The sequence below is a fragment of the Eschscholzia californica genome, unplaced genomic scaffold (genome assembly GCF_041429995.1).
Source record: "Eschscholzia californica isolate CP2 unplaced genomic scaffold, dmEscCali1.0.p SCAF_1, whole genome shotgun sequence".
NCBI classification, from domain to species: domain Eukaryota; kingdom Viridiplantae; phylum Streptophyta; class Magnoliopsida; order Ranunculales; family Papaveraceae; genus Eschscholzia; species Eschscholzia californica.
The window spans coordinates 70,868,428-70,893,408 of NW_028238198.1; the positions used below are offsets into that span (position 1 = coordinate 70,868,428).

The window sequence follows — 24,981 nt, forward strand, 5'->3', positions numbered from 1 at the left end:
GAAAGTAGAGAGTTGTATATTAGTAAATATTACCTTCGCCAACAATCATGGACAGTGGTCGACGATAAATGCCAAGGGTGTCCATTTTGGATCAAGCAGAAACCATCAAATTATTTTTAAACAACTGAAAGTAAGATTCAAGATTTCACATGAATGAAGAAAATTCAGACGAGTTGCTCAAATCGGAATTTTGAGAAATAACAATTTTGTCAAACATCAAATGTAACATATTGTTGGGCTCGAAGTGCTAATTGGGTTTCATCAAGGACTTACTTGGCACACGTGCACAAAAGTTCCAGAAATCTTAAAACATCTATCAGCAATGGAGCATGTGAACTCTAGAATTTAAAACAACAACAATAATATAACTTAAACTTTGAAGTGTGAGATACATTTTATCAAACACTTTGTGACCATATGAACTCTATACAACCAAATACAAATTTCTATCAACTCACATAGATGGTTCCAAGTTACAACAACATATAAACAGATTTTTATCATTTAAAACAACAGTAAACATAAATTGGATTTAACAAAGTTTGAGAGGTTCTAAGTTACAACAACATAGAAACAGACTTTTATCATTTAAAACAATAGTAAACATAAACATAAATTGGATTTAACAAAGTTTGAGACATTTAATTTGTATCATTGAAACAGAGGTAAGATAAATTGTTTGAGACATTTTGTTTGAGACATTTTATCAAACACTTCGGGAGCATATGAAGTCTATGCAACTCACATAGATGATTCCAAAATAATCGAAACAGATTTTTAGCATCTAAAACAAAAGTAACATATCAACTCCAGACAACTAAATAATAATTTCTATGCAACTTAATATTAATTTCTCACATAAAAACATATTTTCCTCATCTCATTCAAATAGATGAACAAATAAATTTGATTTCAATTCAATAGATTAATAGATGAACAGAAGCAACTACATACTTATTTCTAAGATTTCAAAAGATATAAAACAGATCAAAAGACGAACATGAGAAAAAAGACAAACAGAAGCAAACTTACCTCGCTTCCTTTGCACTGAGAATTGAAGGTGAAACGAATGAAAAATTCTCCAACTGAAGAAGCCATTGTTTTAATAGAGAAAAGATCGAATAGATGTATCCGGCGGGAAACAGATGTGTTGGTCCTGGGAAACAGATGTGTCTGAATCCTTTCCTCAACTTACGTGGCTGAATACTTTCCTCAAATGAAGTGGACAAATCCAACAGTGGATGAGAGTGCTGACGTGGGACGGACGACCGGATTTATCCGGGGTTTGTCCCAGTCAGCACCCATCCACCTGTTTTATTATATGGGTTATTTCCCTAATGGCCCCCTACTTTGTGACCAGCTTCCCGCCTGGCCCCCTTCCGTTATAACACCGTCACTCTCTCTCCTCCATCATGTTTTCTCTCTCTGCCAAGTCACGCCACATCACCTTTTAAGCCACCTCATCATCTTCTCCGGCATGGGTCGCCGGCCGGCCAAATTTCCGGTCGGCGACCTTTAAATTTTTTTTTTCTCTCTCTAAAAAAAAAAAAAAAATTTTTTTTTTTTGTTCTCACCTCTCACTCTCTCTCTAAACTCCGGCGAAGGGAAACCCCTTCGCCGGAGTTTAGAGAGAGAGAGAGGGAGGAGAGAATAAAAAAAAAAAAATTTTAGAGAGAAAAAACTTTGAAGGTCGCCGGTCGGCGACCATGCCGGGGAAGATGATGAGGTGGCGTAACAGATGATGTGGCGTGACTTGGTAGAGAGAGAAAACATGATGGAGGAGAGAGAGTGACGGTGTTATAACGGAAGGGGGCCATATGGGTATTTTTCGTAAAGTAGGGGGTCAGGCGGGAAGCTGGTCACAAAGTAGGGGGCCATTAGGGAAATAACCCTTATTATATAGATAATGTAATTTTTGGGGTTGTAGGGTTTAATATGATCAATTGTTTATCTGAGATGATACATAAAGTATGAGTTATTTTCTAATATCAGTAGTCATTTGTTGCAAAGTATAATGAATTTGTTTTTTGTGCAATTAAACTCTGAAGATGCCACCTAAATCTAAATCTACACCACAAGTATCAATGGAATTATCAACTATAAGAAGGAGTCCATTAGAAAGGAAATCTGTTGTTGAAGAAGTTGTTGGCAAAAAGAAGGCTAAAACTAAAGAAACCTCAATATCTGAGGTAATCTATTTGGAAATGATAATATTATTGTTATACTGTATTCAAAGAACGATATAAAGTATGTAACATTTACATATAATTGTTTAGCATTTTTGATAAATTTTCGTTTCTGGTATACAATAAATATATATTTTATGTAATATTTTGCATTTGATTGTTACTAAAACTATAATGTATTATAAAGTATGCATACTTTACATGTAATTTGATTGATTGTACACCGATGTTTACTGTTTTGTTGTACAGGTTGTTGGGAGTTCAAAAGCTACAAAATCAAAGGATAAAGAAAGTGGATCTAAAATTGTTAATATTGTTAATATTGTTGAACGATCTGGACTTCGAGTAACCTCATCCAGAATAAGTTTACCAACAAAAGAACTGTTGATTTTTTTTATTTCTTGCTCTTTCTAATGAAATCAGCACAATCATGATTCGTTTCCATATCTTTCAAAATGAACATAGATTCGCATTTCAATGGTGCCCACCCCACGTACTCTCCATTTGCAATCTTGAACAGGACAAACCGCAGTTACACGCTTAGAATCATTTTTCATGAATTTGAAATCATGCCCAGTATTTATGATATCATTGATAAATAACGAAAAATATGTATATTCAATACACATATTTATTACTCAGTAATACTAACATCTTACATGAAAATATTGAGAATTGTAGTATAAAGTATGGTAAGTTATCGTAAAGTACCTGTATTTTATATTTTGTTATAAGAAAAGATATGGATAATCACAAAGTTTGAAAATTGTACGGACAGATGATTCTGATCTCCAAAAAAATATCAAAAAACCAAAGAAGATTAAACGTAAATCTGAAGAAATATGATACGATCATTGGATGAAAAAAATAACATAACAATATAGTGCAAAATCATTAAATAAGAAATAAACATCAATGATCTTAAACAGTTATGAAAGTTTTAGAGAGAGAAAATATAAATCATACATTCGAAGTTAATGAAAAGGTGAACATATCTTATGTATTTGGATCATAAGTTTAATATGTTCAATAACAAAGCAACGTAATCTGATAATTTCAAGGAAACAATCATCATTAGATCTTAACAATGGTGTTAATACAGAATTTCAGTGATAGACCTGATAAAGGATTAATGAAACCGTAGCAATCGAATGAAGATGAAGGAAGATCTGAGAGATAATGAAGCTAACATTACTTTGAATCGGGTTTAAGAGAGAGAAAATACAGAATTTCCGTTACTGAAGATAATGAAGCTAACATTACTTTGAATAGAAACGTGATTGGAGAGAGAATGAGGGAGATAAAAAAAAGGAAAAGAGATATTGGGCGATTTTGATGCAAAATCAGTTACATTATATGAGGAAGGTTAGAAACGGAATTATGAAATAATATATATTATAGAAATTTGTGTTTTCTCTATAGATGAATACAAATGGACTAGATATCCATTTAGATTATTATTTTGGTTTTCAAACTCTTTTTGGGATCAAAGATGATTAAATGTCCTATTAGGACCCGTTTTTTGGACTACAAGCTCAAAAATTCCTTTATTTATAGTATTTAACACAAGTTAATAAATGACGTACAACTAGCCAAACAGTTGCGGACAGTAGGAAGAGGTGTAAGATGGGAAGATCGTTTAAAATATTAAGAATTTTAACTTTCTAAACTATCCTTCAATAATCATTTGTCACGTACAATAATAATGATTACTGATTCATATTTCAATAGTCTTTTAATGGTTGATATATCATGTACAAATTTTAATACTAATACGTAATTATATACTACACTATTATTATATTAGTAAGTTAAACGAGTTGTTCACGAGTAGCTCGAGATACACTAAAGAATGATCAAGCTCGGTTCGTTTACATAATCAAGTACGATTTTGGGCTCGTTTTAAACTCGTAATCGTTAATCTCCGAGTGGAGCACGAGCAATAGTCGAGCCAAACTCGAGCAACTCGTTAAAGGTTAGGTTCGTGTACACCACTACCCAAAATGGGACTAAGCGTCTCTTTGCCTTCAATGGTTCATTGGAGTAGTAATATCTTATGGAGATATATATCGTCAGCTTTTGAACATGAGAGCCCCCAAATCCAATAGGATTGCCAGACAGACAACTAGGGAACGTTAAACGATTCAAAATTTAGACATTTACCATTGAATTAAAATACTCATAAATCTACTTTTATCTTCCCTATATTTCTCTTAGTTCCCAAGATCATCTTTTCTCCTCAAAACCTCTCTTTCTTTCTCTTCATACTATGTATTACTATAAATACTACTAGTTTCACTCTATAACAGTACTAGTTTGCTTAAACTGATACAAATTACTAGTAATTTTTTTGTCACGATTGAAACGAGCAATTAGCGAAATGGAGAATGAACCAGTCAAGATTGAAAATGCTGATTCAAAATATTGGAAATTTCGTTGGACAATTAAACACTTTTCTAATTTGAAGACTCCAAGGCATTACTCTGATAAATTCTTAGTTGGTCCTCATACCTGGTATGTTGATGTTCTCATCCTTTTGGTTTGTTTCAGTTTCTTGCTAAGGTACTAGTGCATGTTTATTTCTGACGAGTCAGATTTTATTCGAGGTCATAATTGACTAGAATCTTATTTCCGTATATTTGAACTTGTCTGTTTTGTTATGTCTAACAAAAATGCTAGGGAACATTAGCATTGTTGGGTAGATTTAAGAAATCATGTATTTAATCCATTGATGACATAATAGTATAATCCAGAACATCAAATTTGAACTCTAGGGAGAAAGAGCATCTCATCACTAGTTATTATATATTTGGATTGTTTTTTATTTCTTAGTTCATTCCTCTAACTTTTGTGACTTTGACTTTAGTCGGTTGCTGATATATCCGAATATGGAAGATTCTTTTTTGTCAATCTTCCTTGACATTGATCCTCTCAATGAGCCCTTTGTGGAATTCAAATTAGCTGTTGTTGATCAAATTAATAGCAAATACACAGCGGCGAAAGGTAAAATTATCGTTCTTCTTGTTATTTACTTAAATTACCGTAACAAGTTTTCTTTTTCCCTTTTATTTCGACATTTAGTCTTAGGAATGATATGCGACAACAAGTTCATGCACTTGAGACATAAATGTTCCTGTTTCAAACTCTTAGCTTGTACTATAGGAGTATTTATTTTTCTTCTCATTGTCTCATTCTAACTCTCGCGTGAATCATTTGAATCTTGACTTGTCTTAATCAAAATGACCCAAAATCAACCCAAAACAGCCTTTCGGACGAGTTTGAGAAAACAATCAATCCGAATCTGACCTATCCATTTGGACCTTGAAGGTTAATTTCAAATCTTACTTGGGAGAAGAACAAGCACTGGTTTAGTAAAACTACAAAGTAATTAATACTTGTCTTTGTTATTCGTAAATCCTTTTTGGAAGCCTCGAACTGATTCATGGTTCTTGTCTATTTTGCATTATGTACTACGATGATATAGTTCCTATGAGACATTTTGGATAAAATCTCAATTGTAACTTGTCAAATAAATGATGCTTAAAATCATTTCGATATCTCACTGCCCGTTATCTATTGACATTTTACAGCATCTACACGTCGATTCACTAAACAAAGGCGTGATTGGGGGTTTCATATGAGTATGGTTCATGATGAAGTCAAAAACAGTCATGAAGGGTACATTGGTAATGATACTATTATTGTTGAAGCTGATATTTATATCTTTGGGGTTACAAAGGGCTTGACACAAAACTCCCAAAAGGTTATTAGGAATAGCATTTGTGTTTTCTTTCTTTCTTTCTCATTTTAGCAGATCATCAGTGTTTTATTAACATGTAATATATTTTCTGCATTTCAGGTGGTCTCAGACAAGTCAGACAAAGTAGAACAGGAGGTGTATGCACCGACCAAAGTCATGGCACCTATTGTGCTCTCAGACAATATGATGGGAGTAGAGCAACAGGTGGAAGCTCATGCTGAAATTGTGCCAACTTCAGCAAACAAGGATCAATTTTCGGGACAGGGTATCCCGAAAAGCTCATCTGAAGCAGTCAAACCAACAGAAGCGCTCGATGTTGGTGGACAAGTCAAAATCGGGGTATCGATTGAAGAGAAAAGTCCCGAAACTCAAACTGAACCAGAGGAACAAGCAAGTAATACAGGGAGCTTGTGCGAGTATCCAACCGCTGGTCAACTATTCGAAGAAGGTCAACATTGTCAAAGCTTTGTTGATGACAAATTCGAAGATATTGGCGGCTTCAATGTGCTGAAATCACAAGCATCTTTATACAAACAAATCTGGATGAAATATGGACATATTGCTACAAGCAAAGTTCTGATATCTTCTTATTATGGCCAAGTCGCAGTGGTTTCGGATATAATGATTTGCATTACAGAGATTCATCAATCTCGTTCATCTGAGCTTTCTTCTAAAATGATGGACTCGTGGGAGAAGAAGATAAAGACGGCTGAGAAACTTGAATTCAACATAGTGTGGCTTCGAGAATACTTTGATAGGGTCAAAAATGATTTTTATGTGGACGAAGAGAAGCTGAAGGTTGCTCGAGTGCAGGAAGATGAGGCGAATGCAAGGTTGATTGATGCAGAGGAGAAGTTGGTGTTAGCAAATGAGGAGGTAATATCGGCTCGAGTAAAACTGGCAGTAGTACGAAGTACGATTCATTCAATATTATACAGCAGGAAATGGGTCCAATTAAGGAGACGTTTATCTTTTGATGAGTTTCCTTAGGGTTTATGTAGTGGATAATATGTAGATAGGTGGTTATGGTATGATCTCTGAGCAAATAGTGGTATTTTGGGAAATGTGTTAGGTATTTTAGTTATGAACTCTCTTTCAGACTGTATGATTTGTCTTAATATGGCTGAAAGAGGACCCAAGAATTCAAATGCAAGGGATATGTCTTAATCATTGTATTTAATGATAAAGACGACATTTACTTTAACAATCTGCAATAGTAGTGATTAATTCATAGTCATGAGAGGTAAATCCAGGGAGAAGTAAAGAAGATAATTAAACGATTCAAATTCAACAATTTAGTTTGAATTACTAACTGGTTGGTCACAAATCAAATTTACTTTCCCCATATTAGTGTCAATTTGAAAGATCATCTTTCCACCCCTACCAAAGTTTCGAACCTCTCATCTCCTGGTTCTTTTAGTAGATGCAGAACCGACTGAACAAGCAGTTGTTTGCAGGTGGTCTAATTCATCGTAAGTGAGAAAGCTCGGCACGCCTCTTCAACTAAGTTTTTGAGTAAGAGGCAGAAGACTACCCAACTACTCACACAAATCACCAACACTACCACTATCCCTTCACACCATCATGGGATGATTCAAGTAACGGTGTTTGCAGTTGTCCTTGGTAGCCTTTTCGTGAGGGTCCTCATTGGCTTAATGAATAGGGAAAGCATTGGATTAACCCGATTAACAAGGTATTGGTTTAGGCATTCATTTTTTATAAACACTTTCCCTCGCTAAATCTGGCCGGACTACGTATCCCAGAATTCGACCGGATTCTGTCCAGACATAGTATCTTCACTTCCACTCCACCTCACACTTGCTTCTCTTCTATTTGTAAAAGAGGGAACCTTCTCCAGGCAATGGTGGACTACACTTGCACTTCTACCAAAGAGGGTAACTGTGACATTTTCATTTAGTGACGAGGTGGCAAAGGGACGCTTCCATTTAACCAGTTTTGAAGTGGATACCCCTTGAAGTGTCAATAAAGGGTCCGGCCGCACTGTGAGTCTGGGACGACAGTACAGTAGTAAGTGTGATTGATTATGAGAGAAATGTGGAATAGAGAACGACTTTAGGAGAATGAAACGATTCGAAATTCAGACTTCCTCTTCGGAATTCAAAAAGGGTTTGTTTCTCATTAATCATCTTTTTTACTTTTCCCCATATTTGCTGAAATTCCCAAGAAGATCAAATTCCTCCTCTGTTTTCTCCTCAATACCCCCACTTTCTTTCTTTCTTTCTCTTCAGTATATAATTATATAAACACTAGTTAGTGTTTCTCTCTGTGCCCGTGGTTGCAAACCCATCCTTGAAGTTATTTTCTCTTCTTCTTTTTCGTGTCAGGATTGAACACAAGTACTGAGCGAAATGAAGAATAAACCAGTCAAGATTGAAAACCCTGATTCAAAATATTGGAAATTTCGTTGGACAATTAAACACTTTTCTAATTTGAAGACTCAAAGTCATTCCTCTGATAAATTCTTAGTTGGTTCTCATAAATGGTATGTTGATGTTGTCTCCCTATAGTTTTGTTTCAGTTACTTGTTAACGGTAGTGTATGTTTATTTTCTAAGTCAGGTCTGAAATCTGACTCAAGGTCACAACAAAAAATGCTAGGGATCATAAACACTGTTAGGTAGACTTTAGGCAGAAGCGGATACGAATCATTGGAAGCTCCAATCACATTAGAATTCACATCGGGTTTATACTTAGAGTCTGACATGAATTTCTCCTTTACTGACACTACAGGATGCCTAAACAGATTAAACGGCTGATTTTGTTTTGTCCAATTTGAGTTAATATCTTATTTTTAATCAAATGAATTAGATTTATAGAACGAGAATATAACGAAAACTACCTAAGAGTACTAAAATCATGTATTTAATTCATTTTTTGTCGATGTACCTTGACATTGGATTGTTTGTGACTTTGCCTTTAGTCAGTTGCGGATATATCCGAAGAGGAAGAGGGAAGAAGATTATTTTTTGTCGATTTACCTTAACATTGATCCTCTCAATGAGCTCTCTTTGGAATTCAAATTAGCTCTTCTTGATCAAATTGATAACACATACACAGTAGCAAAAGGTAAAATTTTCTTTCTTTTTTCCTTGTGATATCGACGCTTTGCTTTGGGAATGTTATGCGGCTACAAGTTTATGCACTTGAGACACAAGTGACCCTTTTCAGACTCTTAGCTCCTGGTCATTTTTTCTTCTTATTATCTAACTCTTACTCTTTGCTGACTCGGTTGAATCTGACTTGTCTTAATCAAAAGGACCCAAAATCAACCTCGTTCGGACGAGATTGTAAAAATAAACCATCCAAATCTGACTTGTCAATTTTTTCACCTCGAGGTTGATTTCAAATCTGACATTGGAGAAAATACAAACTCTGCTTTTGTAAAACTAAAAAGTAATTTATGCTTGTGTCTGTTATTAGTACATCCTTTCTGGAAGCCTCAAAGTGATTCATGGTTCTTGGCTATTTTGGATATTGTACTACGATGATGTAGTTCCTATGAGACATTTGAATAAAATCTCAATTTTAACTTGTCAAATAAATGACTGATTAAAATCATTTCGATATCTCACTGTCCGTTATGTACCGTTTGCATTTTACAGCCTCTAAACATCAATTCACTGATAGAGGGCATAGTCGGGGGTTTCCGCGCATGATGCCTCATTATGAACTCCACAACAGTCATAGAGGATACATTGTTAATGATACTGTGATTGTTGAAGCTGATATTTGTATCAATGAGGTTACAGAGAGCTTGACACAAAACTCCGAAAAGGTTAATAGCATTTTGGTTCTCCTTCTTTCTCATTTTAGCAGATCATCAGCGTTTTATTAACATCTACTCTGTATTTCAGGTGGTCTCAGACAAGTCAGACGACGTAGAACAGGAGGTGGATGCACCTACAGGAGTCATGGCACCTATTGTGCTCTCAGATAATATGATGGGCGTAGAGCAACAGGGGGACGCTCATGCTGGCATTTTGCCAACTTCAACAAACAAGGATCAACTTTCGGGACAAGTTGTCTCGAAAAGTTCATCTGAAGCAGTTAAACCAACAGAAGCACTCGATGTCAATGGACAAGTCGAAATCGGGGTATCTCTTGAAGGGAAAAGTCCCGAAACGCAAACTGAACCAGAGGAACAAGGAGAAGAAACCTGGACACTAGTTGAACCTGCAACACCTACATATGATGGGAACATAGCTTCTGGGCTAGCGAGACAAGCAAGAACAACAGCGAGCTTGTGCGAGTATCCCACCGCTGGTCAACTATTCGAAGAAGGTCAACATTGTCAAAGCTTTGTTGATGACAAATTCGAAGATATTGGGGGCTTCAATGTGCTGAAATCACAAGCATCTTTATACAAACAAATCTGGATGAAATATGGTCATATTGCTACAAGCAAAGTTCTGATATCTTCGTATTATGGCCAAGTCGCAGTGGTTTCGGATATAATGATTTGCATTACAGAGATTCATCAATGTCATTCTTCCGAGCTTTCTTCAGAAATGATCGACTCGTGGGAGAAGAAGATAAAGATGGCTGAGAAACTTGAATTCAACATAGTGTGGTTTCGAGAATGCTTCGATAGGGTAAAAAATGATTTCTATTTGGAAGAGGAGCTCAAGGTTGCTATAGTGGAGAAAGATATAGCGAAGGCGAAGTTGATTGATGCAGAAGAGAAGTTGGTGCTAGCAAACAAGGAGGTGGTAATGTCTGAAGAAAAACTGTCAGCAGTAGAAAGTAAGATTACTTCTTTACTCTTACAGAAGGAAATGCTTCCAGAGAAAGGGAGGTTTATCTTTTGATGAGTTTCTTTAGGGTTTATGTATTAGATTTTATCTAGCTAGGTAGTTATGGTAGGATCTCTGAGCAAATAGTGGTGTTTTGGGAAATGTGTTAGGTTTCTTCAGTTCTAGTTATCAACCCTTTTTCTTACTATATATGATTTGTACAATACCCATCACATCTTTCACTACTAAACGGCAAAGAAAAAATAACAATTCAAGGGAAATGATTTTCTACTTGACTGTGGTTTCATACATCGAGCTTCGTTAAGTCGGGAGCAATGGCTAGTCATGCCTTTAAATGACTTGGATCTCTTTTGAGTGGGTGTTTGCTCTGATTTATCTTGTTCACTAGATCTATTTTGTTTTCTTCAGGTTCTTCTATAAGATCTAAGACAAGCTTTATAGTTTTTCTTCTTCACTAGATCCATTTAGTTTCTTCAGTCTCTTTATTTCAGATCTAGCACAACCTATATAGTTTGGACGGGTTATGGATCAACCAGATTTTTTGCACTTATTTGAATATTATTATCAAGAATCCATGATCTCTAGTTTTTCTGTTACCGGTGTAGATGTAGAGAACCGGTGGAATTCCGGCAACAACACAGGTGTCCGGCAGCATGATCCTATATCATTGTATGCAGACACGTGTTCTTTTCCTCTCCATACAGGTGGTGGGCTATTTCCCTTCCTGGGCTTGTTCCATAACTTTGGGCCAAATTACTTCTTCAGCCAGAACAAGTTAGCTTATGTTGGGGCACCCCCATTGACCCAGGAGAACTAATAAGGGTTGGGTTTTTATCTGTTTTGGGTAAATCTTTTGATCCCGGTAAACTATTATTGGCTCATTCAGAAACGAATATGGTAGTCCCTTCTATTTCGTTTAGCTATGCTCTTTCGGTCTCAACTTTGACATCACTCCTTACCAATCTTGGTTCTCGGCTTCACCAATCACCCTTTGCAGTCCGTCTGCAGTTTCTAACTGGCTTTGCTAAGTCTTTCGCCTTGGGCTTTGCCAGCAACCCTAATTTCCAGGTGTCCAATCATAATCTTTATCGATTGTGGTGAGACATGATTTCTCTATCGAGAGAATACTGGGGGGTAACCTTGGAATCTTCGGGTTCCGCTTTACAGAATCCTCAGGACTTTGTTAAAGTTTTGATATTATGTTTCCATCTTGTTCTACTGGTGCGGTTCGAATCCTTTTTGGTTTCGAAGTGGTGGTCTTTATTGGATCGGATAATAGACATCTGCTTTGAAATAGTAAAGTCTTGCTTTTCGAAGTATCTCTCTTTTCCTCTTACTACGGAGAAGGATGTTCACTGTCGAAGACACAGAATGGAGAAAATCGGTTTAAATTTGATTGTAATTTTCGTTTCTTCATGTCTGTATTATCTCTGTCAAGTGTTGTAATCGTTCTAGTTTCATAAATAATACTACGATTACCCTTTTAAAATATATGATTTGTCTGCATTGTTGTATTTAATTTTTGGGAGGGCCGGTAATTATAAGGCCCAAAATGGGGAAGTTAAAGAGAATCAAGCCCAATACTAAATAATAATGAGGAAAAAACCCAATAGGTAAAAATACAATTTTACCCTCCGAAATGAAATTTTCCGTCCAAATCAACGTCAAAAACAATTTTGAACAGTTCTGAACAATTCTTGGTTTGCTCTCCACAATTTTGTAAATTTCTGAACAATCTTAGTTTGTCTCAACAATTTGTAAATTTTTGAACAAATTCGTTTTTGCTTAGACATTGTTTTGCCAAAATATTACGCATTTTTTCTTTTCCATTTTACATAGACAAACTAACACAAACATTTTGGCTACAACATTTTTCGATTTATCTTGTGAAAAAATAAATGGTTTCCGCATTTTTTGTTTTGCTTTCGACATAAATATAAAGACTAAAGCATTTTTTTATTTGTCCTTTACAAAAATTAAAATGTTATGCATATTATCCTTTGTATTTAACAAATCCGTTAACGAACAAATAATATTTTGACTAATACATTATATATGTTGTTAAGAACATAATTATATATGACGCCAACATTTTATAATAAGTCAGAACATAATTATAGATATTGTCAACATTTTATAACAACACAATGATATATGTTGTCAACATTTAAGGATAAAAATGGAATTATGAAAAAAATATGTTGTCTTGTTAACAACATAATTACATATGTTGTGAACATTTTGAAAAATGTTCAAAAAATAGGTTTTTTTTACATTATTATTTTTTAGTGAGTTTTTTTTTTCTATTAGGGTCTAGATTTTTGGGGTTTTCACTCATTTTTTCAATTTTATAGGCAATGCCCAAACATGTTATAGGCCATGTATATTTACTTAAAACTTGGTCAAAACAAGTTGACCAAGTGTGGTTAGAGGCAATGCCAATTTTGAGGGTATTTATCATATACCTCATCCTTTCATCTTCTTCCGGCAAAAAGGGCGGTCGGAGTTCGGCAGGGATGTCGAGAGGGCCACTTAATTCTCTCTATGTTCTCTTCTATCTGATTTAACAGTAAGACTTCTGAATCTTTCCCTTCTCCGATTCACTTTCCAAAAGAGATGTATCCAAATAGAGATGAACCTCTCACCATTCCTGTATATACTGTTTGTGATGAATCAAGGTAGGGAAATGATAGAGTGACTTAGAAATTGGTACTTAGAGGGTGACATATTTCCTCATTTAAAAACAAAAGTGGTCCTTACCGTAGTCAAACTTTGAAAAAACCTTGTCTTTTAGTGATTCCACATCAGCTGGGCATTAAAATGCCCAAAAAACTGGGCACTCTAGCATCTTCCATCAAGGTATACCATACCATTTTCTCTCTCTAGTTTCCATTTATCATCACAGACCAATAACTACACCATTCCTGTATATACTGTGTGTGATGAATCAAGGTATACCATACCCTATCTTAACAAAAAAAGGTATACCATACCCTTTTCTCTCTCTAGTTTCCAGTTATCATAACACACCTTGGAACTTTTAGCATCTAATAACAAATTACCCAAATTCCAAATATTAATTTTTCTTCATGAACATAGACCCTAGTTTTTCTTATTGGAAAGTTTAGAGCAATTACTTCATTTAAAGTATGAATTAACCTAACCAGATGTTTTGTGTTATTAGGTTTTTGATGGTTCTCAATATGATGCCAAGACGAGCATCCAAATTGTTGGGATCATCTGGAGATATGGGTAGAATAGAAAAATAAAATTTTGCTACCAAATCTAATGTAAAAGTGTAAAACTGTTATTACAGAAAACTTAGAGAGCAGAGAAGAAGAAGGAAGAAGAAGAAGAAGAGAAGAATCAAGGAAGAGAAAACCTTATGGTCGCTGGCTGACTTTTGCCGGAAGAAGAAAGAAAAGAAGAAAATGAAGATGAAAGTAATTTTTTATTAATGAAGGTCGTCGGTCGGAGATTACCGGGCGACGACGACCTAACGGCGTCAATTGATCGTTAGGTCAAACATCAGTTGGAGCATTGCCTCCTACCCACATTGCCTTTAAACGTTTTAAGGATTGCCTTTAGCAAATTTGCCTCTAACAACTTGGGGCATTGCCTATAAAATCTCCCTTAATTTTTAAACTCTCAAAATCTAGTCATGGAAATTTTTAACAATGGGCTTAAGATTTTCTGCAATATTTTCTCTCGCATTGATGGAGAAGAAGGTGGTTGTTAGTGGTGAGGAAGAAGATGAAGATAATGTTGGGGTGTGGGATTCTACTTAATACTCCCAATGGAATTTCAGGCATCTAATGTCTAGCACTAGGTTGACTTATCCGAATGGAAGTGTAACTCCACTACTTTTTATTTTGTTGAAAAGAAAACGCATCAAACTTCATAACAATATAAAATACAAGCTTTATTTTGTAGTTTCCAAGTCCGACAACTCATCTTCAGAAAGGTATGCAATCTGATCTTAGGAGTCTGCCTGGTTGAATGAGAGATGAAACGCGTGCCTAGCATCCTGTAACATTTAAGATGGATTAGCCAGACACCCAAAGTTCCAAAAAGAAACGAAGATGTCTGCAAGAATTAACCAAAAAATGATTCCGAGTTATCCCACCAGTATTTTCTAAACAAGGAGGCCATACCCGCTCGAGTCTTAATGAAAAGAAAACAAATCAAACACCTGGTAATTGGGATCACCGTCATAACATGAGTATAAGTACCGAGTCTTGATGGTTTACGCGACTTTAGAAAAGATGAATAACAATATCAGGCCTTGACTTGGGCGCACATCACAACTCTGATCCAGTCCTTACCACTTTGCTCTTTACCCTTTGTTGGGTTTAGGATCTCATCTTCTTAAACCACTGTGCCCGAGACTCACATATTCGTTTTTTAGTAGAGGGCAATGATCAAGGCCGTAGTTCTTATGTATGTAACCAATTATAGGATCAATCGCCTTTAGCTACAAGTCAACCATTTCAATCTACGATGTAGTTGATTTAAGGCTAACCACTACGGTCTCTAAAGTGACTAAACTAGATCATTTTCATGAGGTGATCCTTTCCGGCCACTGTATCGTATTCTCTTCTTGATCAGAGGACATCTCTTTCAGATAGTTGTAGTCGATAGTGGTGGTTAACGGTGAAAGATTAAAATAAAGATAGTATATTTAGTTATGTATTGTATTTTCACTAGGGTATATCCCGTGCCCCAGGGCACGGACAGTTGTATTAATTAAATTTGACGAAATTTTAACCATATGCTTCTACAGTCGCTCCATAGTATTGTTTTAGGCGCTCCTCCAAACGTGTCACCCGATTTTCCATATTTAATATTGTTGTGTTCTCGATATCCTAATTTGTTGTTATTATTTTCTTTTGTTTCATTTTCTTAAATTAGTTATTATTTTATTGAAAGAGATTTTAATTTCTTTTTTGAACTCTTGAAATATCTTTTGTTTCCTTTTTTCTTCAATTAGTTATTTTTTCTAAGGGCACCGTTATTTTCTTCTTCAAATAAGTTATTTTATTTCTAAGAAATACTATATTTTAAATTTTGAGAAGGGCTCCTAGACAATATCCTTTATTAAAAAAAAATTGTCCCAGTCATCGTTTTCCCTTCTGTTTTATTATATAGATGTATTTTCTCTTTGATTCAAGGGTATAATTGTACATTTTAAATGTATCATTCTATTATAAAGACAAATTATGCCCTAACTTCTAGGGCATCTCCCTTCATCAAAAAAAAAAAAAAAACTTCTAGGGCATCTTGACTTCAAATCTTTACATGGTATTAAGAGCCTTAGCATAGACATCAAACAACTTGATGTTAAAAATGCCCCTTTAAGTGGTAATCTCCAAGAAACAGTTTATATGGCTCAACTAAAGGTTTTCAACACCCATCTTACCTAATTATGTCTGCAAGCTTAATAAGACCATTTACGGCCTCAAACAAGCACCAAGAGCTTGGCACCATCTGTAACACCCCAAATCCAGATTTCCACGTCGGCCGCCATGAAAACCTAAACTTAAGGCATTTCTCCGCCGAACAGTAAACATATACGATATACTCATCAAGGAGACAAATAGTATCGAACATGAAGCTCAAAAAGTAACAATAAATCATCTAATAAAACTTTACTAAGTTTCTCAAAACTCACATGATGTCTCTAAATCATCGACACATACGTCGGACAAGATCAAACAAAAACAACACCAAGTATTTAGGAGATACAACTCCAAATAACTACCAAAAGAAAGAAAGAAAAACCACTAAAGAAACTCCTCCAAGGCTAACTATGACTTAAGCAGGTGGCACTTCATGATTTCCTTGTCCTGAAAAATAAAAGGTTGGGTCAGACCCCAACAAGTAGATTTCGAAACCTCTAAAGCCTCAATAGACAGTTTCAAGAGCTACCAAAACAAATAGACAACCACATATCATGTAAAGATGTCCAAGTATAGTATCTGAGTTGTGACCATTAGAAATAAAGTGTACCACATATGTAACAAACAACAAAAAGCGACATAATGAGTTGGTGTCCACCTTATGTAAGAGTGTGGTCCACAAGGTCATCCATTGTGTTAGCGCCGACCCCATACGCTCCATACCTATATGACATCCGGTAGAGAGGGTCGAACCAATCAAAAACTCTTACAACCCTTCACCAAGTCCATCACGTCACACATACATAATATCACACCATTTGTAATAAACAACCAAAAGCAATATGACAAGTTGGTATCCACGTTGTATGAGAGTGGGGTCCACAAGGTCATCCATTGTGTCAGCGCCGACCTCATACGCTCCATACCTATATCACATCCGGTGGAGAGGGTCGAACCAACCACAAGACTCTCACAACTCTCCACCAACTCCATCACATCACACACATATAATAGCATCACACCACAACATACATAAATCAAAATCATATTCGTTAGTATATTACGACATACGAGTTTCATATTTATAATATTTTGCAAGTAATGAATTTATGTATAACAATAGCCTAAGATTCCCATATCATGTTGAGTACTAACACATGTTCATGTATCTACATTAAGGATATTGTCCAATAGTGAGAGGCATCTAATTATAAGAGTTATATACTAAAATCATGACAAATAAAAGGTCTAGCCCTAAATATCATTGTAATACACGAATGTAGCATGAAAATGTTAATAGAGATTGTATGGTTCATCAAGTATGTCATTAGGGCAAAATATTCTACAAAGCCTAATACACATAGATGGGATTTCAAAGTGACCTAGAAAAGAGTTTGTAGAAATGAAGGATCTACTACTTCTAGTATATACATTTGTGTCAAGAACCCTAAAATATGTTCAAGTAATACTAAAATCTAGGGTTTGTAGTGTTATCTAATTTGTCTAGGGTTTCTATAAAAATGGCTATTCAAGCCCTAGAGAGATAGAAATCTACCTTAGATCCAAAGCAAACCAAGCTCCACACCAAGAACAACAAAAAAAAAATCACCAAGCTTGATCCCTTCTTCTTCTCCTTCCTTTGCCCTAACTTTCCCTCTCTAGAACCAAAATCTCTCTCTGTCTAGCACTATTTGGCTCCTACCCTCAAGAAGGAAAAAAAGAAATAAAGAAACCAAGAGAAAATGAGTAGGAATTAGGGGTAAAAAAAGGTTTAAAGGGTTTGGATGGTTTGGCCCCAAATTGAAATTAAATGAATTAATTTCCACCAACATTGTGAGGCATTCTCACGGTGGTGTTTGGTGTTATGAGGTTGGGTTGCTAAAGGCAACCCAACAAATACTCATGGGCACTACACCATCGCTTCAGTAGTTCTCTCTGACATATGGGTTTTCTTCAATCCATTTCTGATCCATCCATGTGTCTACAAAAGATCTGTCACTCATATTATTATTTTGTTAGTTTATGTGCGCGATATTATAGTTACGAGCTCTTCTAATGCTCTGTTACAAGACCTCATTGCTAATCTTAAAAATAAATTCGACATGACTGATTTAGGTGATTTGAGTTACTTCTTGGGCATGGAGGCTACTCGTACCTCTGAATCCCTGATTCTCACTCAAAAAAATATTCTCTTGATCTACTTACTCGATTTGGTCTTTCTAACTCAAAGTCAGTTAATACTCCGGCTATTACTGGTACAAAAATGCCCAAATCCGATGGTGATTATCTTTCTGATCCCCAAATTTTTCGTAGCTTAGTTGTGGTTTTACAATACTTAACACTAACTCGACCTGATATCTCGTATGTTGTTAATCAAGTGTCCAAATTTATGAGCAAACCAACCATTGTTCATCTAATTGCAGCCAAACGAATCTTAGTTGTGGTTTTACAATACTTAACACTAACTCGACCTGATATCTCGTATGTTGTTAATCAAGTGTCCAAATTTATGAGCAAACCAACCATTGTTCATCTAATTGCAGCCAAACGAATCTTGCGTTACCTGAAAGGTTCTCTCTCTAAAGGTTATATTTTCGGCATTGGGTTTTCAGATGCTGACTGAGCTGGCTCGCCTGATGATAGAAGATCGACGTCTGGCTACTGTGTTTTTATGGGGCCTAACCCTGATTGTCTGGGCTTCGAAGACCTAACCCACTGTTTCTAAGTTCTCTACTGAGGCCTAGTATCGGGTTGTGACCCATGTCACTCCTGAGTTAATATGGCTTAACAATTTACTTTTGGAATTGGGTTTTTTCTCTTTCAACACCTCCAGTTGTCTATTGTGATAATATAAGTACTATGTATCTCGCCATGAATTTGATTCTTCACTACGCACTTATCTCACTAAACCAGTTTTGATGTGGATGTCAGGAGTGTCAATAAAAGGGTACGGCGACACTACGAGTCTGTGTGACCATGAGAGAAATATGGAATACAGAACGACAAAGTAGAATGAAACAATTCGAAATTCAGACGTTCCCTTTGAACTGCAAAAACGGTTTTGTCATTAATCAATTTTACTTCCCTCGTATTTCTGAAATTCCCAAGAAGATCAACTTCCCTCACTGTTTTCTCCTTAAAACCTTTGTTTCTTTCTCTTCATATACTCTCTGCTAGTGTTTCTGTAACCTTATTAACCCGTAAGTTCTTCTTCACCTTCTTCTTAATTACTTTTAAGATAATTATAAGAGTCAAATAACTTATGTTTGGAGCAAACTTTCGAATGTAGAGAGAGAAGAAGAAGAAATAGTAGAGTGAGAAAGAGTGTTTAGAAATGAACGAGATGCTTGAGTTTCTGAGTAATGAAGAGAGAGAAAAGAAAATGTGGGTTTAAACGTCACTTTTCCTCTCGTTTTTCGCGAAATCCGGCTGTCCAAAATTTTGAGCGGGAAATGGATGAGGGATATAAGAGGTAGGTCAATTCTCTTACGAGGCTAATAAGGAATTTTCAACTTTTGAGTTGTTTTTTAAATATTATCCCGGATTGGACTTGGTTTGATATTTCTGCCCGTTTTGGGCCTTAGATTTTTGCTCTCCTGTGAGAATGTAGATGGAAAAACTTCCTATAAGCTAGGACAATAGATTCACTTGAACACAAGTCACAACGGAAAGGAGAAAACCCTTTGTTTCTTAGGAAGAGGTTAGAGGCTAAAATAGAACCTACGGAGAGAATAAGGTTGGGGATACACATTCATTCCCACAATCCCACTGCACACTTACCTTACTAAACCATTTTTGAAGTGGATACGTGGAGTGTCAATAAAGGGTACATGTAAGTAACCACTGGATCCGGAAATCTCTCTGAGACTGAGCGATTTCCGGTTACTAGGTGGCGCCTCCTATTTTGTTGGTTTCTTGGCAGTTCTCTGCCGTATCTTTCAGTTTTAATTTCAAATTCATCAGTTCTAGAGGTTTTCACTCCTTTTTTGTGGTTCTATCCCCTCTTCTTACTCTTAAGGAGTCTTAATTATTCGAGATTTACGAATCCCATCTTTCAGGAGAGGCTAAAATTCAAGGTAAACCCAATTAAATTTTTGAAGATTTGTATTCAAATTGATAACATCAAATATTCTTCCACCTTTTCCAAGAGAAGATACACCTCTTCTTTTCAAATCACTTCCTCTTTCTTAACCTTTCAAAACTTTTGTATACATCTTCATAGCCATTGTTGGTGCTGGTGTTCTTGGATTACCATATACCTTCAAAAGAACAGGATGGGTATTTGTTGGGAGATTCTCAGTTGGTTCGTATAGGATAAACGATGAAGATGGCTGAAAGAACAAGGAATCGCTCTCATCAGTAACAAAGAAGGAATTGACTCGTTGAGACTTGCTGCGTTAATTTTGTCTTCGGGTGGTGACGGCGGTTTTTATGGTGGTGGCGGTTTTCCGGTGATGTTTGGCGGTTTTCCGGAGACGGTTTTCCAGCGCAAATGGCGGTTTTCCGGCGATCGCGACGGGGATTTACATTAGTTTTTTTTTATATTATTAATATTTTGTTGACCTTTAGGGTCCTTTTATTCGTGATCTTTAGGATCCTTTCATCTTTTTTTCTTTCTTTTTCGTCAGAGTCTAGTCCAAATTCTCTCACCTCATGAGGTACTTTACATTCAAAGTTCTTACAATTTGATTATGTAACTCTCGTGTCGCTGAACCGAAGGAATTAACAATTATCCATGTAAATCAGTAATATATTCGCTTGTGAATGAAAATGTTTCAATGGCTTAAAAAAAAATAAAGGGTACGGCGACACTGTGAGTCTGTGTGATTATGAGAGAAATGTGGAAGAGAGAACGACTTTAGGAGAATGAAACGATTCGAAATTCAGAGTTCCCCTTTGGACTGCAAAAAGGGTTTGTTTCTCATTAATCAACTTTTTTACTTTTCCCCATATTTACTGAAATTCCCAAGAAAATCAACTTCCTCCTCTGTTTTCTCCTTAAAACTTGTGTTTCTTTCTCTTCATATACTCTCTGCCCATGTTTCTGTAACATTATTAACCTGTAAGTTCTTCTTCTTAATTAGTTTTATAAAACTAACAATTAGAGTCAAATAACTTATGATTGTTATCTGTCAATAACCCTTGGTTGGAGTGGTAAGAGGTATAATCTTCCACCTAGAGGTCAAGGGTTCGAGACACGCTGAACAATTCAAAAAAAAAAACTTATGATTGTTATCATTCCCTTATGATACCTTTGTTAAATTAAAATTAAGGGTTTCACTCTATAGTTGTACTAGTTTGGTTAAACAGATCTTATGGAAATCTTCCACGGGGTTAATTTTTTGCTTCTAGTCTTTTTTTATCAGGAGAGACTAAAGAAGTCAGACAATGGAGAATCAACCAGTCAGGATCAGAAACCCTGACTCAAAATTTTGGAAATATAGGTGGACAATTAAACATTTTTTTAGTTTGAAAACTAATATGTGGCATCGCTCTGTTGCGTTCTTGGTTGGTTCTTACTCCTGGTATGTTGTTTCCTCTCCCTTTGGCTTGTTGCACTTACAGATAGATTTTGTTTTTCCTAAGTCAGATCTGTAATCTGATTTGAGGTCTGAAATTAATTTGAGTCAAACTTCAGAATGTTCTATTTTTTCTACTTGTTTACTCTAACCTTTGCGCCTTTCTATAGTCATTTAGTGATAATACCGCCGACGGGTTGTGGTTATTTCTCGCTTTATCTTGAGATTGATCCTGTCAATGAGCCATTTGCCGAAGTAAAATTGTTTGTTATTGATCAAATGGATAGCACGAACACAGTGAGTCAAGGTAAATTTCTCACACGACCCTTTTTTGGAGTCCCATTATTTGAAACTCACTTTGTCTCCATCTGACTCGTCTGAATCTAAGGGGTCCTGATCAATTTAGCATATAATCAACCCAAATAAATCATTCCGACGAGTCAGACATTATGAATCATACCAATCAATCAATCAATCTAGAATCTAACTCAAATTAATTCAGACCTTGAGTTTAATTTCACATCTGATATAGAAAATATAAACAATCACTACCTTAGTAGTAAAACAAACAATTTAAAATCTGACTTAGGAGAAAAAAAACAAGCACTCCTTTAGCAAAACTGTAAGTAATTTTTACCTGTCTCCTTTTAGGAAGCCTCAAACTTTCTTTTAATGATATAGTTTTTATGTGACATTTTAAATTATTTCTCAGTGCTCGTTATCTTTCTTTTTGCATTTTACAGCATCTAGACATCAATTCACTGTACAACAACGTGATTGGGGGTTTACGCGCATGTTGCCTTGTAATGAACTCATGAACCGTCATAGAGGGTACATTGTTAATGATACTGTTATTGTTGAAGCTTATATTTATATCAATGGGGTTACGGAGAGCTTGACACAGAACTCCGAAAAGGTTATCAGGAACAGCATTTGTGGTCTCTTTCTTTCTCATTTTACCAAATCTTCAGTATTTTATTAACATCTAATGTATTTCTTGTATTTCAGGTGGTCTCAGACAAGTCAGGTCATTTGATGGAAGCTGATGCTGATATTGTGCCCCCTTCAGCAAACAAGGATCAACTTTCTGGACAAGTTATCTCAGAAAGCTCATCTGAAGCAGTCAAACCAACCGTAGAGCTCAGTGTTGATGGACAAGGCGAAGTCGTGGTACCTCTTGGAGAGAAAAGTCGTGGTAACAACGAAACTGAACTTGAGAAACAAGGAGAGGAAAACTGGACACTAGTAGAACCCGCAACACCAACTTTCGGTGGGAACATAGATTCTGGGCTAGCGAAACAAGCAAGTAAAAAAGCTCATTCGTGTGAGAATCCCTCCGCTGGTCAACTATTCAAAGAAGGTCAACATGGTCAAAGCTTTGTTGTAGACAAATTCGAAGATATTGGAGGCTTCAATGTGCTGAAATCACAAGCATCTTTATATAAACAAATCTGGTTTAAATATGGGCATATTTCTACAAGCAAAGTTCTGACATCTTCGTATTCTGGCCAAGTCGCAGTGGTTTCGGATATAATGCTTTGCATTACAGAGATGCATCAATGTCATTCTTCCGAGCTTTCTTCTGAAATGATTGACTCATGGGAGAAGAAGATAAAGATGGCTGAGAAACTTGAATTCAACATATTGTGGCTTCGAGAATGCTTTGATAGGGTGAAAAATAATTTCTATGTGGAAGAGAAGCTTAAGGTTGCTACAGTGGAGGAAGATGAGGCAAAGGCGAGGTTAATCACTGCAGAGGAGAAGTTAGTCGTAGCAAACAAAGAGGTGGTAATGGCTCAAGAAAATCTGTCAGCAGTAGGAAGTAAGATTAGTTCTTTACTCTTGCACAAGGAAATGCATCCAGAAAAAGGCAAGTTTATCTTTGGAGTTTCTTTAGGGTTTATGTATTTGGTTGTGTCTAGATAGGCAAGGGTATGATCTTTAAATAATGGTATTTTGGGAAATGTGTTAGCTCTCTTCTTGCTAGATATGATCTGTCTGAATATGGCTGAAAGAGGACAGAATAGTTGAAATATAATGGTGATATGTTGTCATTGTAATTATTTTCGAACTCAGCAAAATCAGCTCATGAAAATTTCTTACTATGTGCATAAGATTTCTGCAATGTTTTCTGTCCCATAGATCAAAAAATAATGAAAGCAGCTCCCGAAGGGTAGCTAACTCTAATGTACATAAAAAGAAATCTGTATGGATTTCCTTCTTCACTACGGAAGGGGAAAAACATCTGTTTGAGAAAGAGGTTAGGCTAAGAAAGGGTGAGAGATGAAAATAGTGGTGGTTGATGGAGAAGACGGTGCCTGGTGGTGGTTAATGGTGAAGTGTTGAGATACAGGGAGTTCTACCAATATCTAATGTCTAGCAGTTTACTAATGAGGATCACATGCATAAGTACGATATGATTTTACTAGAGGTTAGTCGAATATAACTTAATTCTCTTCAATTCGCTTTCCTGTATATCAATCCGATAGCTGTTTGCTTTATGAAGATCGATAGGTCAAAGGGTAGTTTCTCTATTTGAGATACACCAGGACAATACTTGATCGCCACTTGTGGTTAGCTAGAACTACGGAAAACTAGAACTCTAGGTTTTAGGTTCTCAATTGATCTTACGCGAAAACTTAGAACTCCCCAAGGCATATGTGGTTTGGGAAAAGAGACGGGGAATGGGAGGAGGCGGGGGGAACTCGTTAGTTCAGGCCAGCACGTGTTTGCCTTGGACCAGCTCTTGACACAGCCTCGAGTGCCCTGTGTTGGGCGCGTCTCAGCACTATGGTGGGTCGCGTTCGTCCTTGGTTTTGATCTGGACAAGTTATCTCGGGAAGCTCATCTGAAGCAGTCAACCCAACTGTAGAGCTCAGTGTTGATGGACAAGGCGAAGTCGTGGTACCTCTTGGAGGGAAAAGTCGTTGTAACAGCGAATCTGAACTTGAGAAACAAGGAGAAGAAACCTGGACACTAATAGAACCCGCACCACCAACTTTCGGTGGGAACATAGATTCTGGGCTAGTCAAACAAGCAAGTAAAAAAGCGCATTTGTGTGAGAATCCCACCGCTAGTCAACTATTCAAAGAAGGGCAACATGGTCAAAGCTTTGTTGATGACAAATTCGAAGATATTGGAGGCTTCAATGTGCTGAAATCACAAGCATCTTTATATAAACAAATCTGGTTGAAATATGGGCATATTGCTACAAGCAAAGTTCTGACATCTTCGTATTGTGGCTGCGGAGGTTATGAGGTTTCGCCAGGCAGCTAACGAACTTAAAGGATACCCATTTCCTCAATATTTTCGAATCCGCGAGCCTCCCTCACGCACGAATAAA

At 36.3% G+C, this 24,981-nt stretch overlaps 2 protein-coding genes across 4 annotated transcripts in view; both read left to right on the forward strand.

Annotated features, from left to right (window-relative positions):
- Positions 1-7,977: 7,977 nt before the first annotated feature.
- Positions 7,978-24,981, forward strand: part of LOC147568774 (uncharacterized) — a 40,021-nt gene continuing 23,017 nt past the window's right edge. The window contains exon 1 of the mRNA XM_086667155.1: positions 7,978-8,220. The gene's annotated coding sequence lies outside the window, so the exon portion shown is untranslated. The remainder of the gene's footprint in view (positions 8,221-24,981) is intronic.
- On the forward strand, positions 19,774-23,763 carry LOC147568775 (uncharacterized). 3 transcript variants are annotated; one of them, XM_086667121.1, is made up of 6 exons: positions 19,774-19,945; positions 20,919-21,031; positions 21,486-21,644; positions 21,809-21,945; positions 22,382-22,554; positions 22,647-23,763. In XM_086667121.1, the coding sequence occupies exons 3-6, from the start codon at positions 21,508-21,510 to the stop codon at positions 23,562-23,564; spliced, it is 1,365 nt and encodes a 454-aa protein (XP_086523247.1). In that variant the 5' UTR covers positions 19,774-19,945; positions 20,919-21,031; positions 21,486-21,507; the 3' UTR covers positions 23,565-23,763. The 3 variants fall into 3 exon arrangements, with proteins under 3 accessions (XP_086523247.1, XP_086523239.1, XP_086523256.1); XM_086667113.1 differs by lacking the exon at positions 19,774-19,945 and having other exon boundaries at positions 20,952-21,181; positions 21,472-21,644; XM_086667130.1 differs by lacking the exon at positions 19,774-19,945 and having other exon boundaries at positions 20,952-21,181; positions 21,472-21,644; positions 21,864-21,945.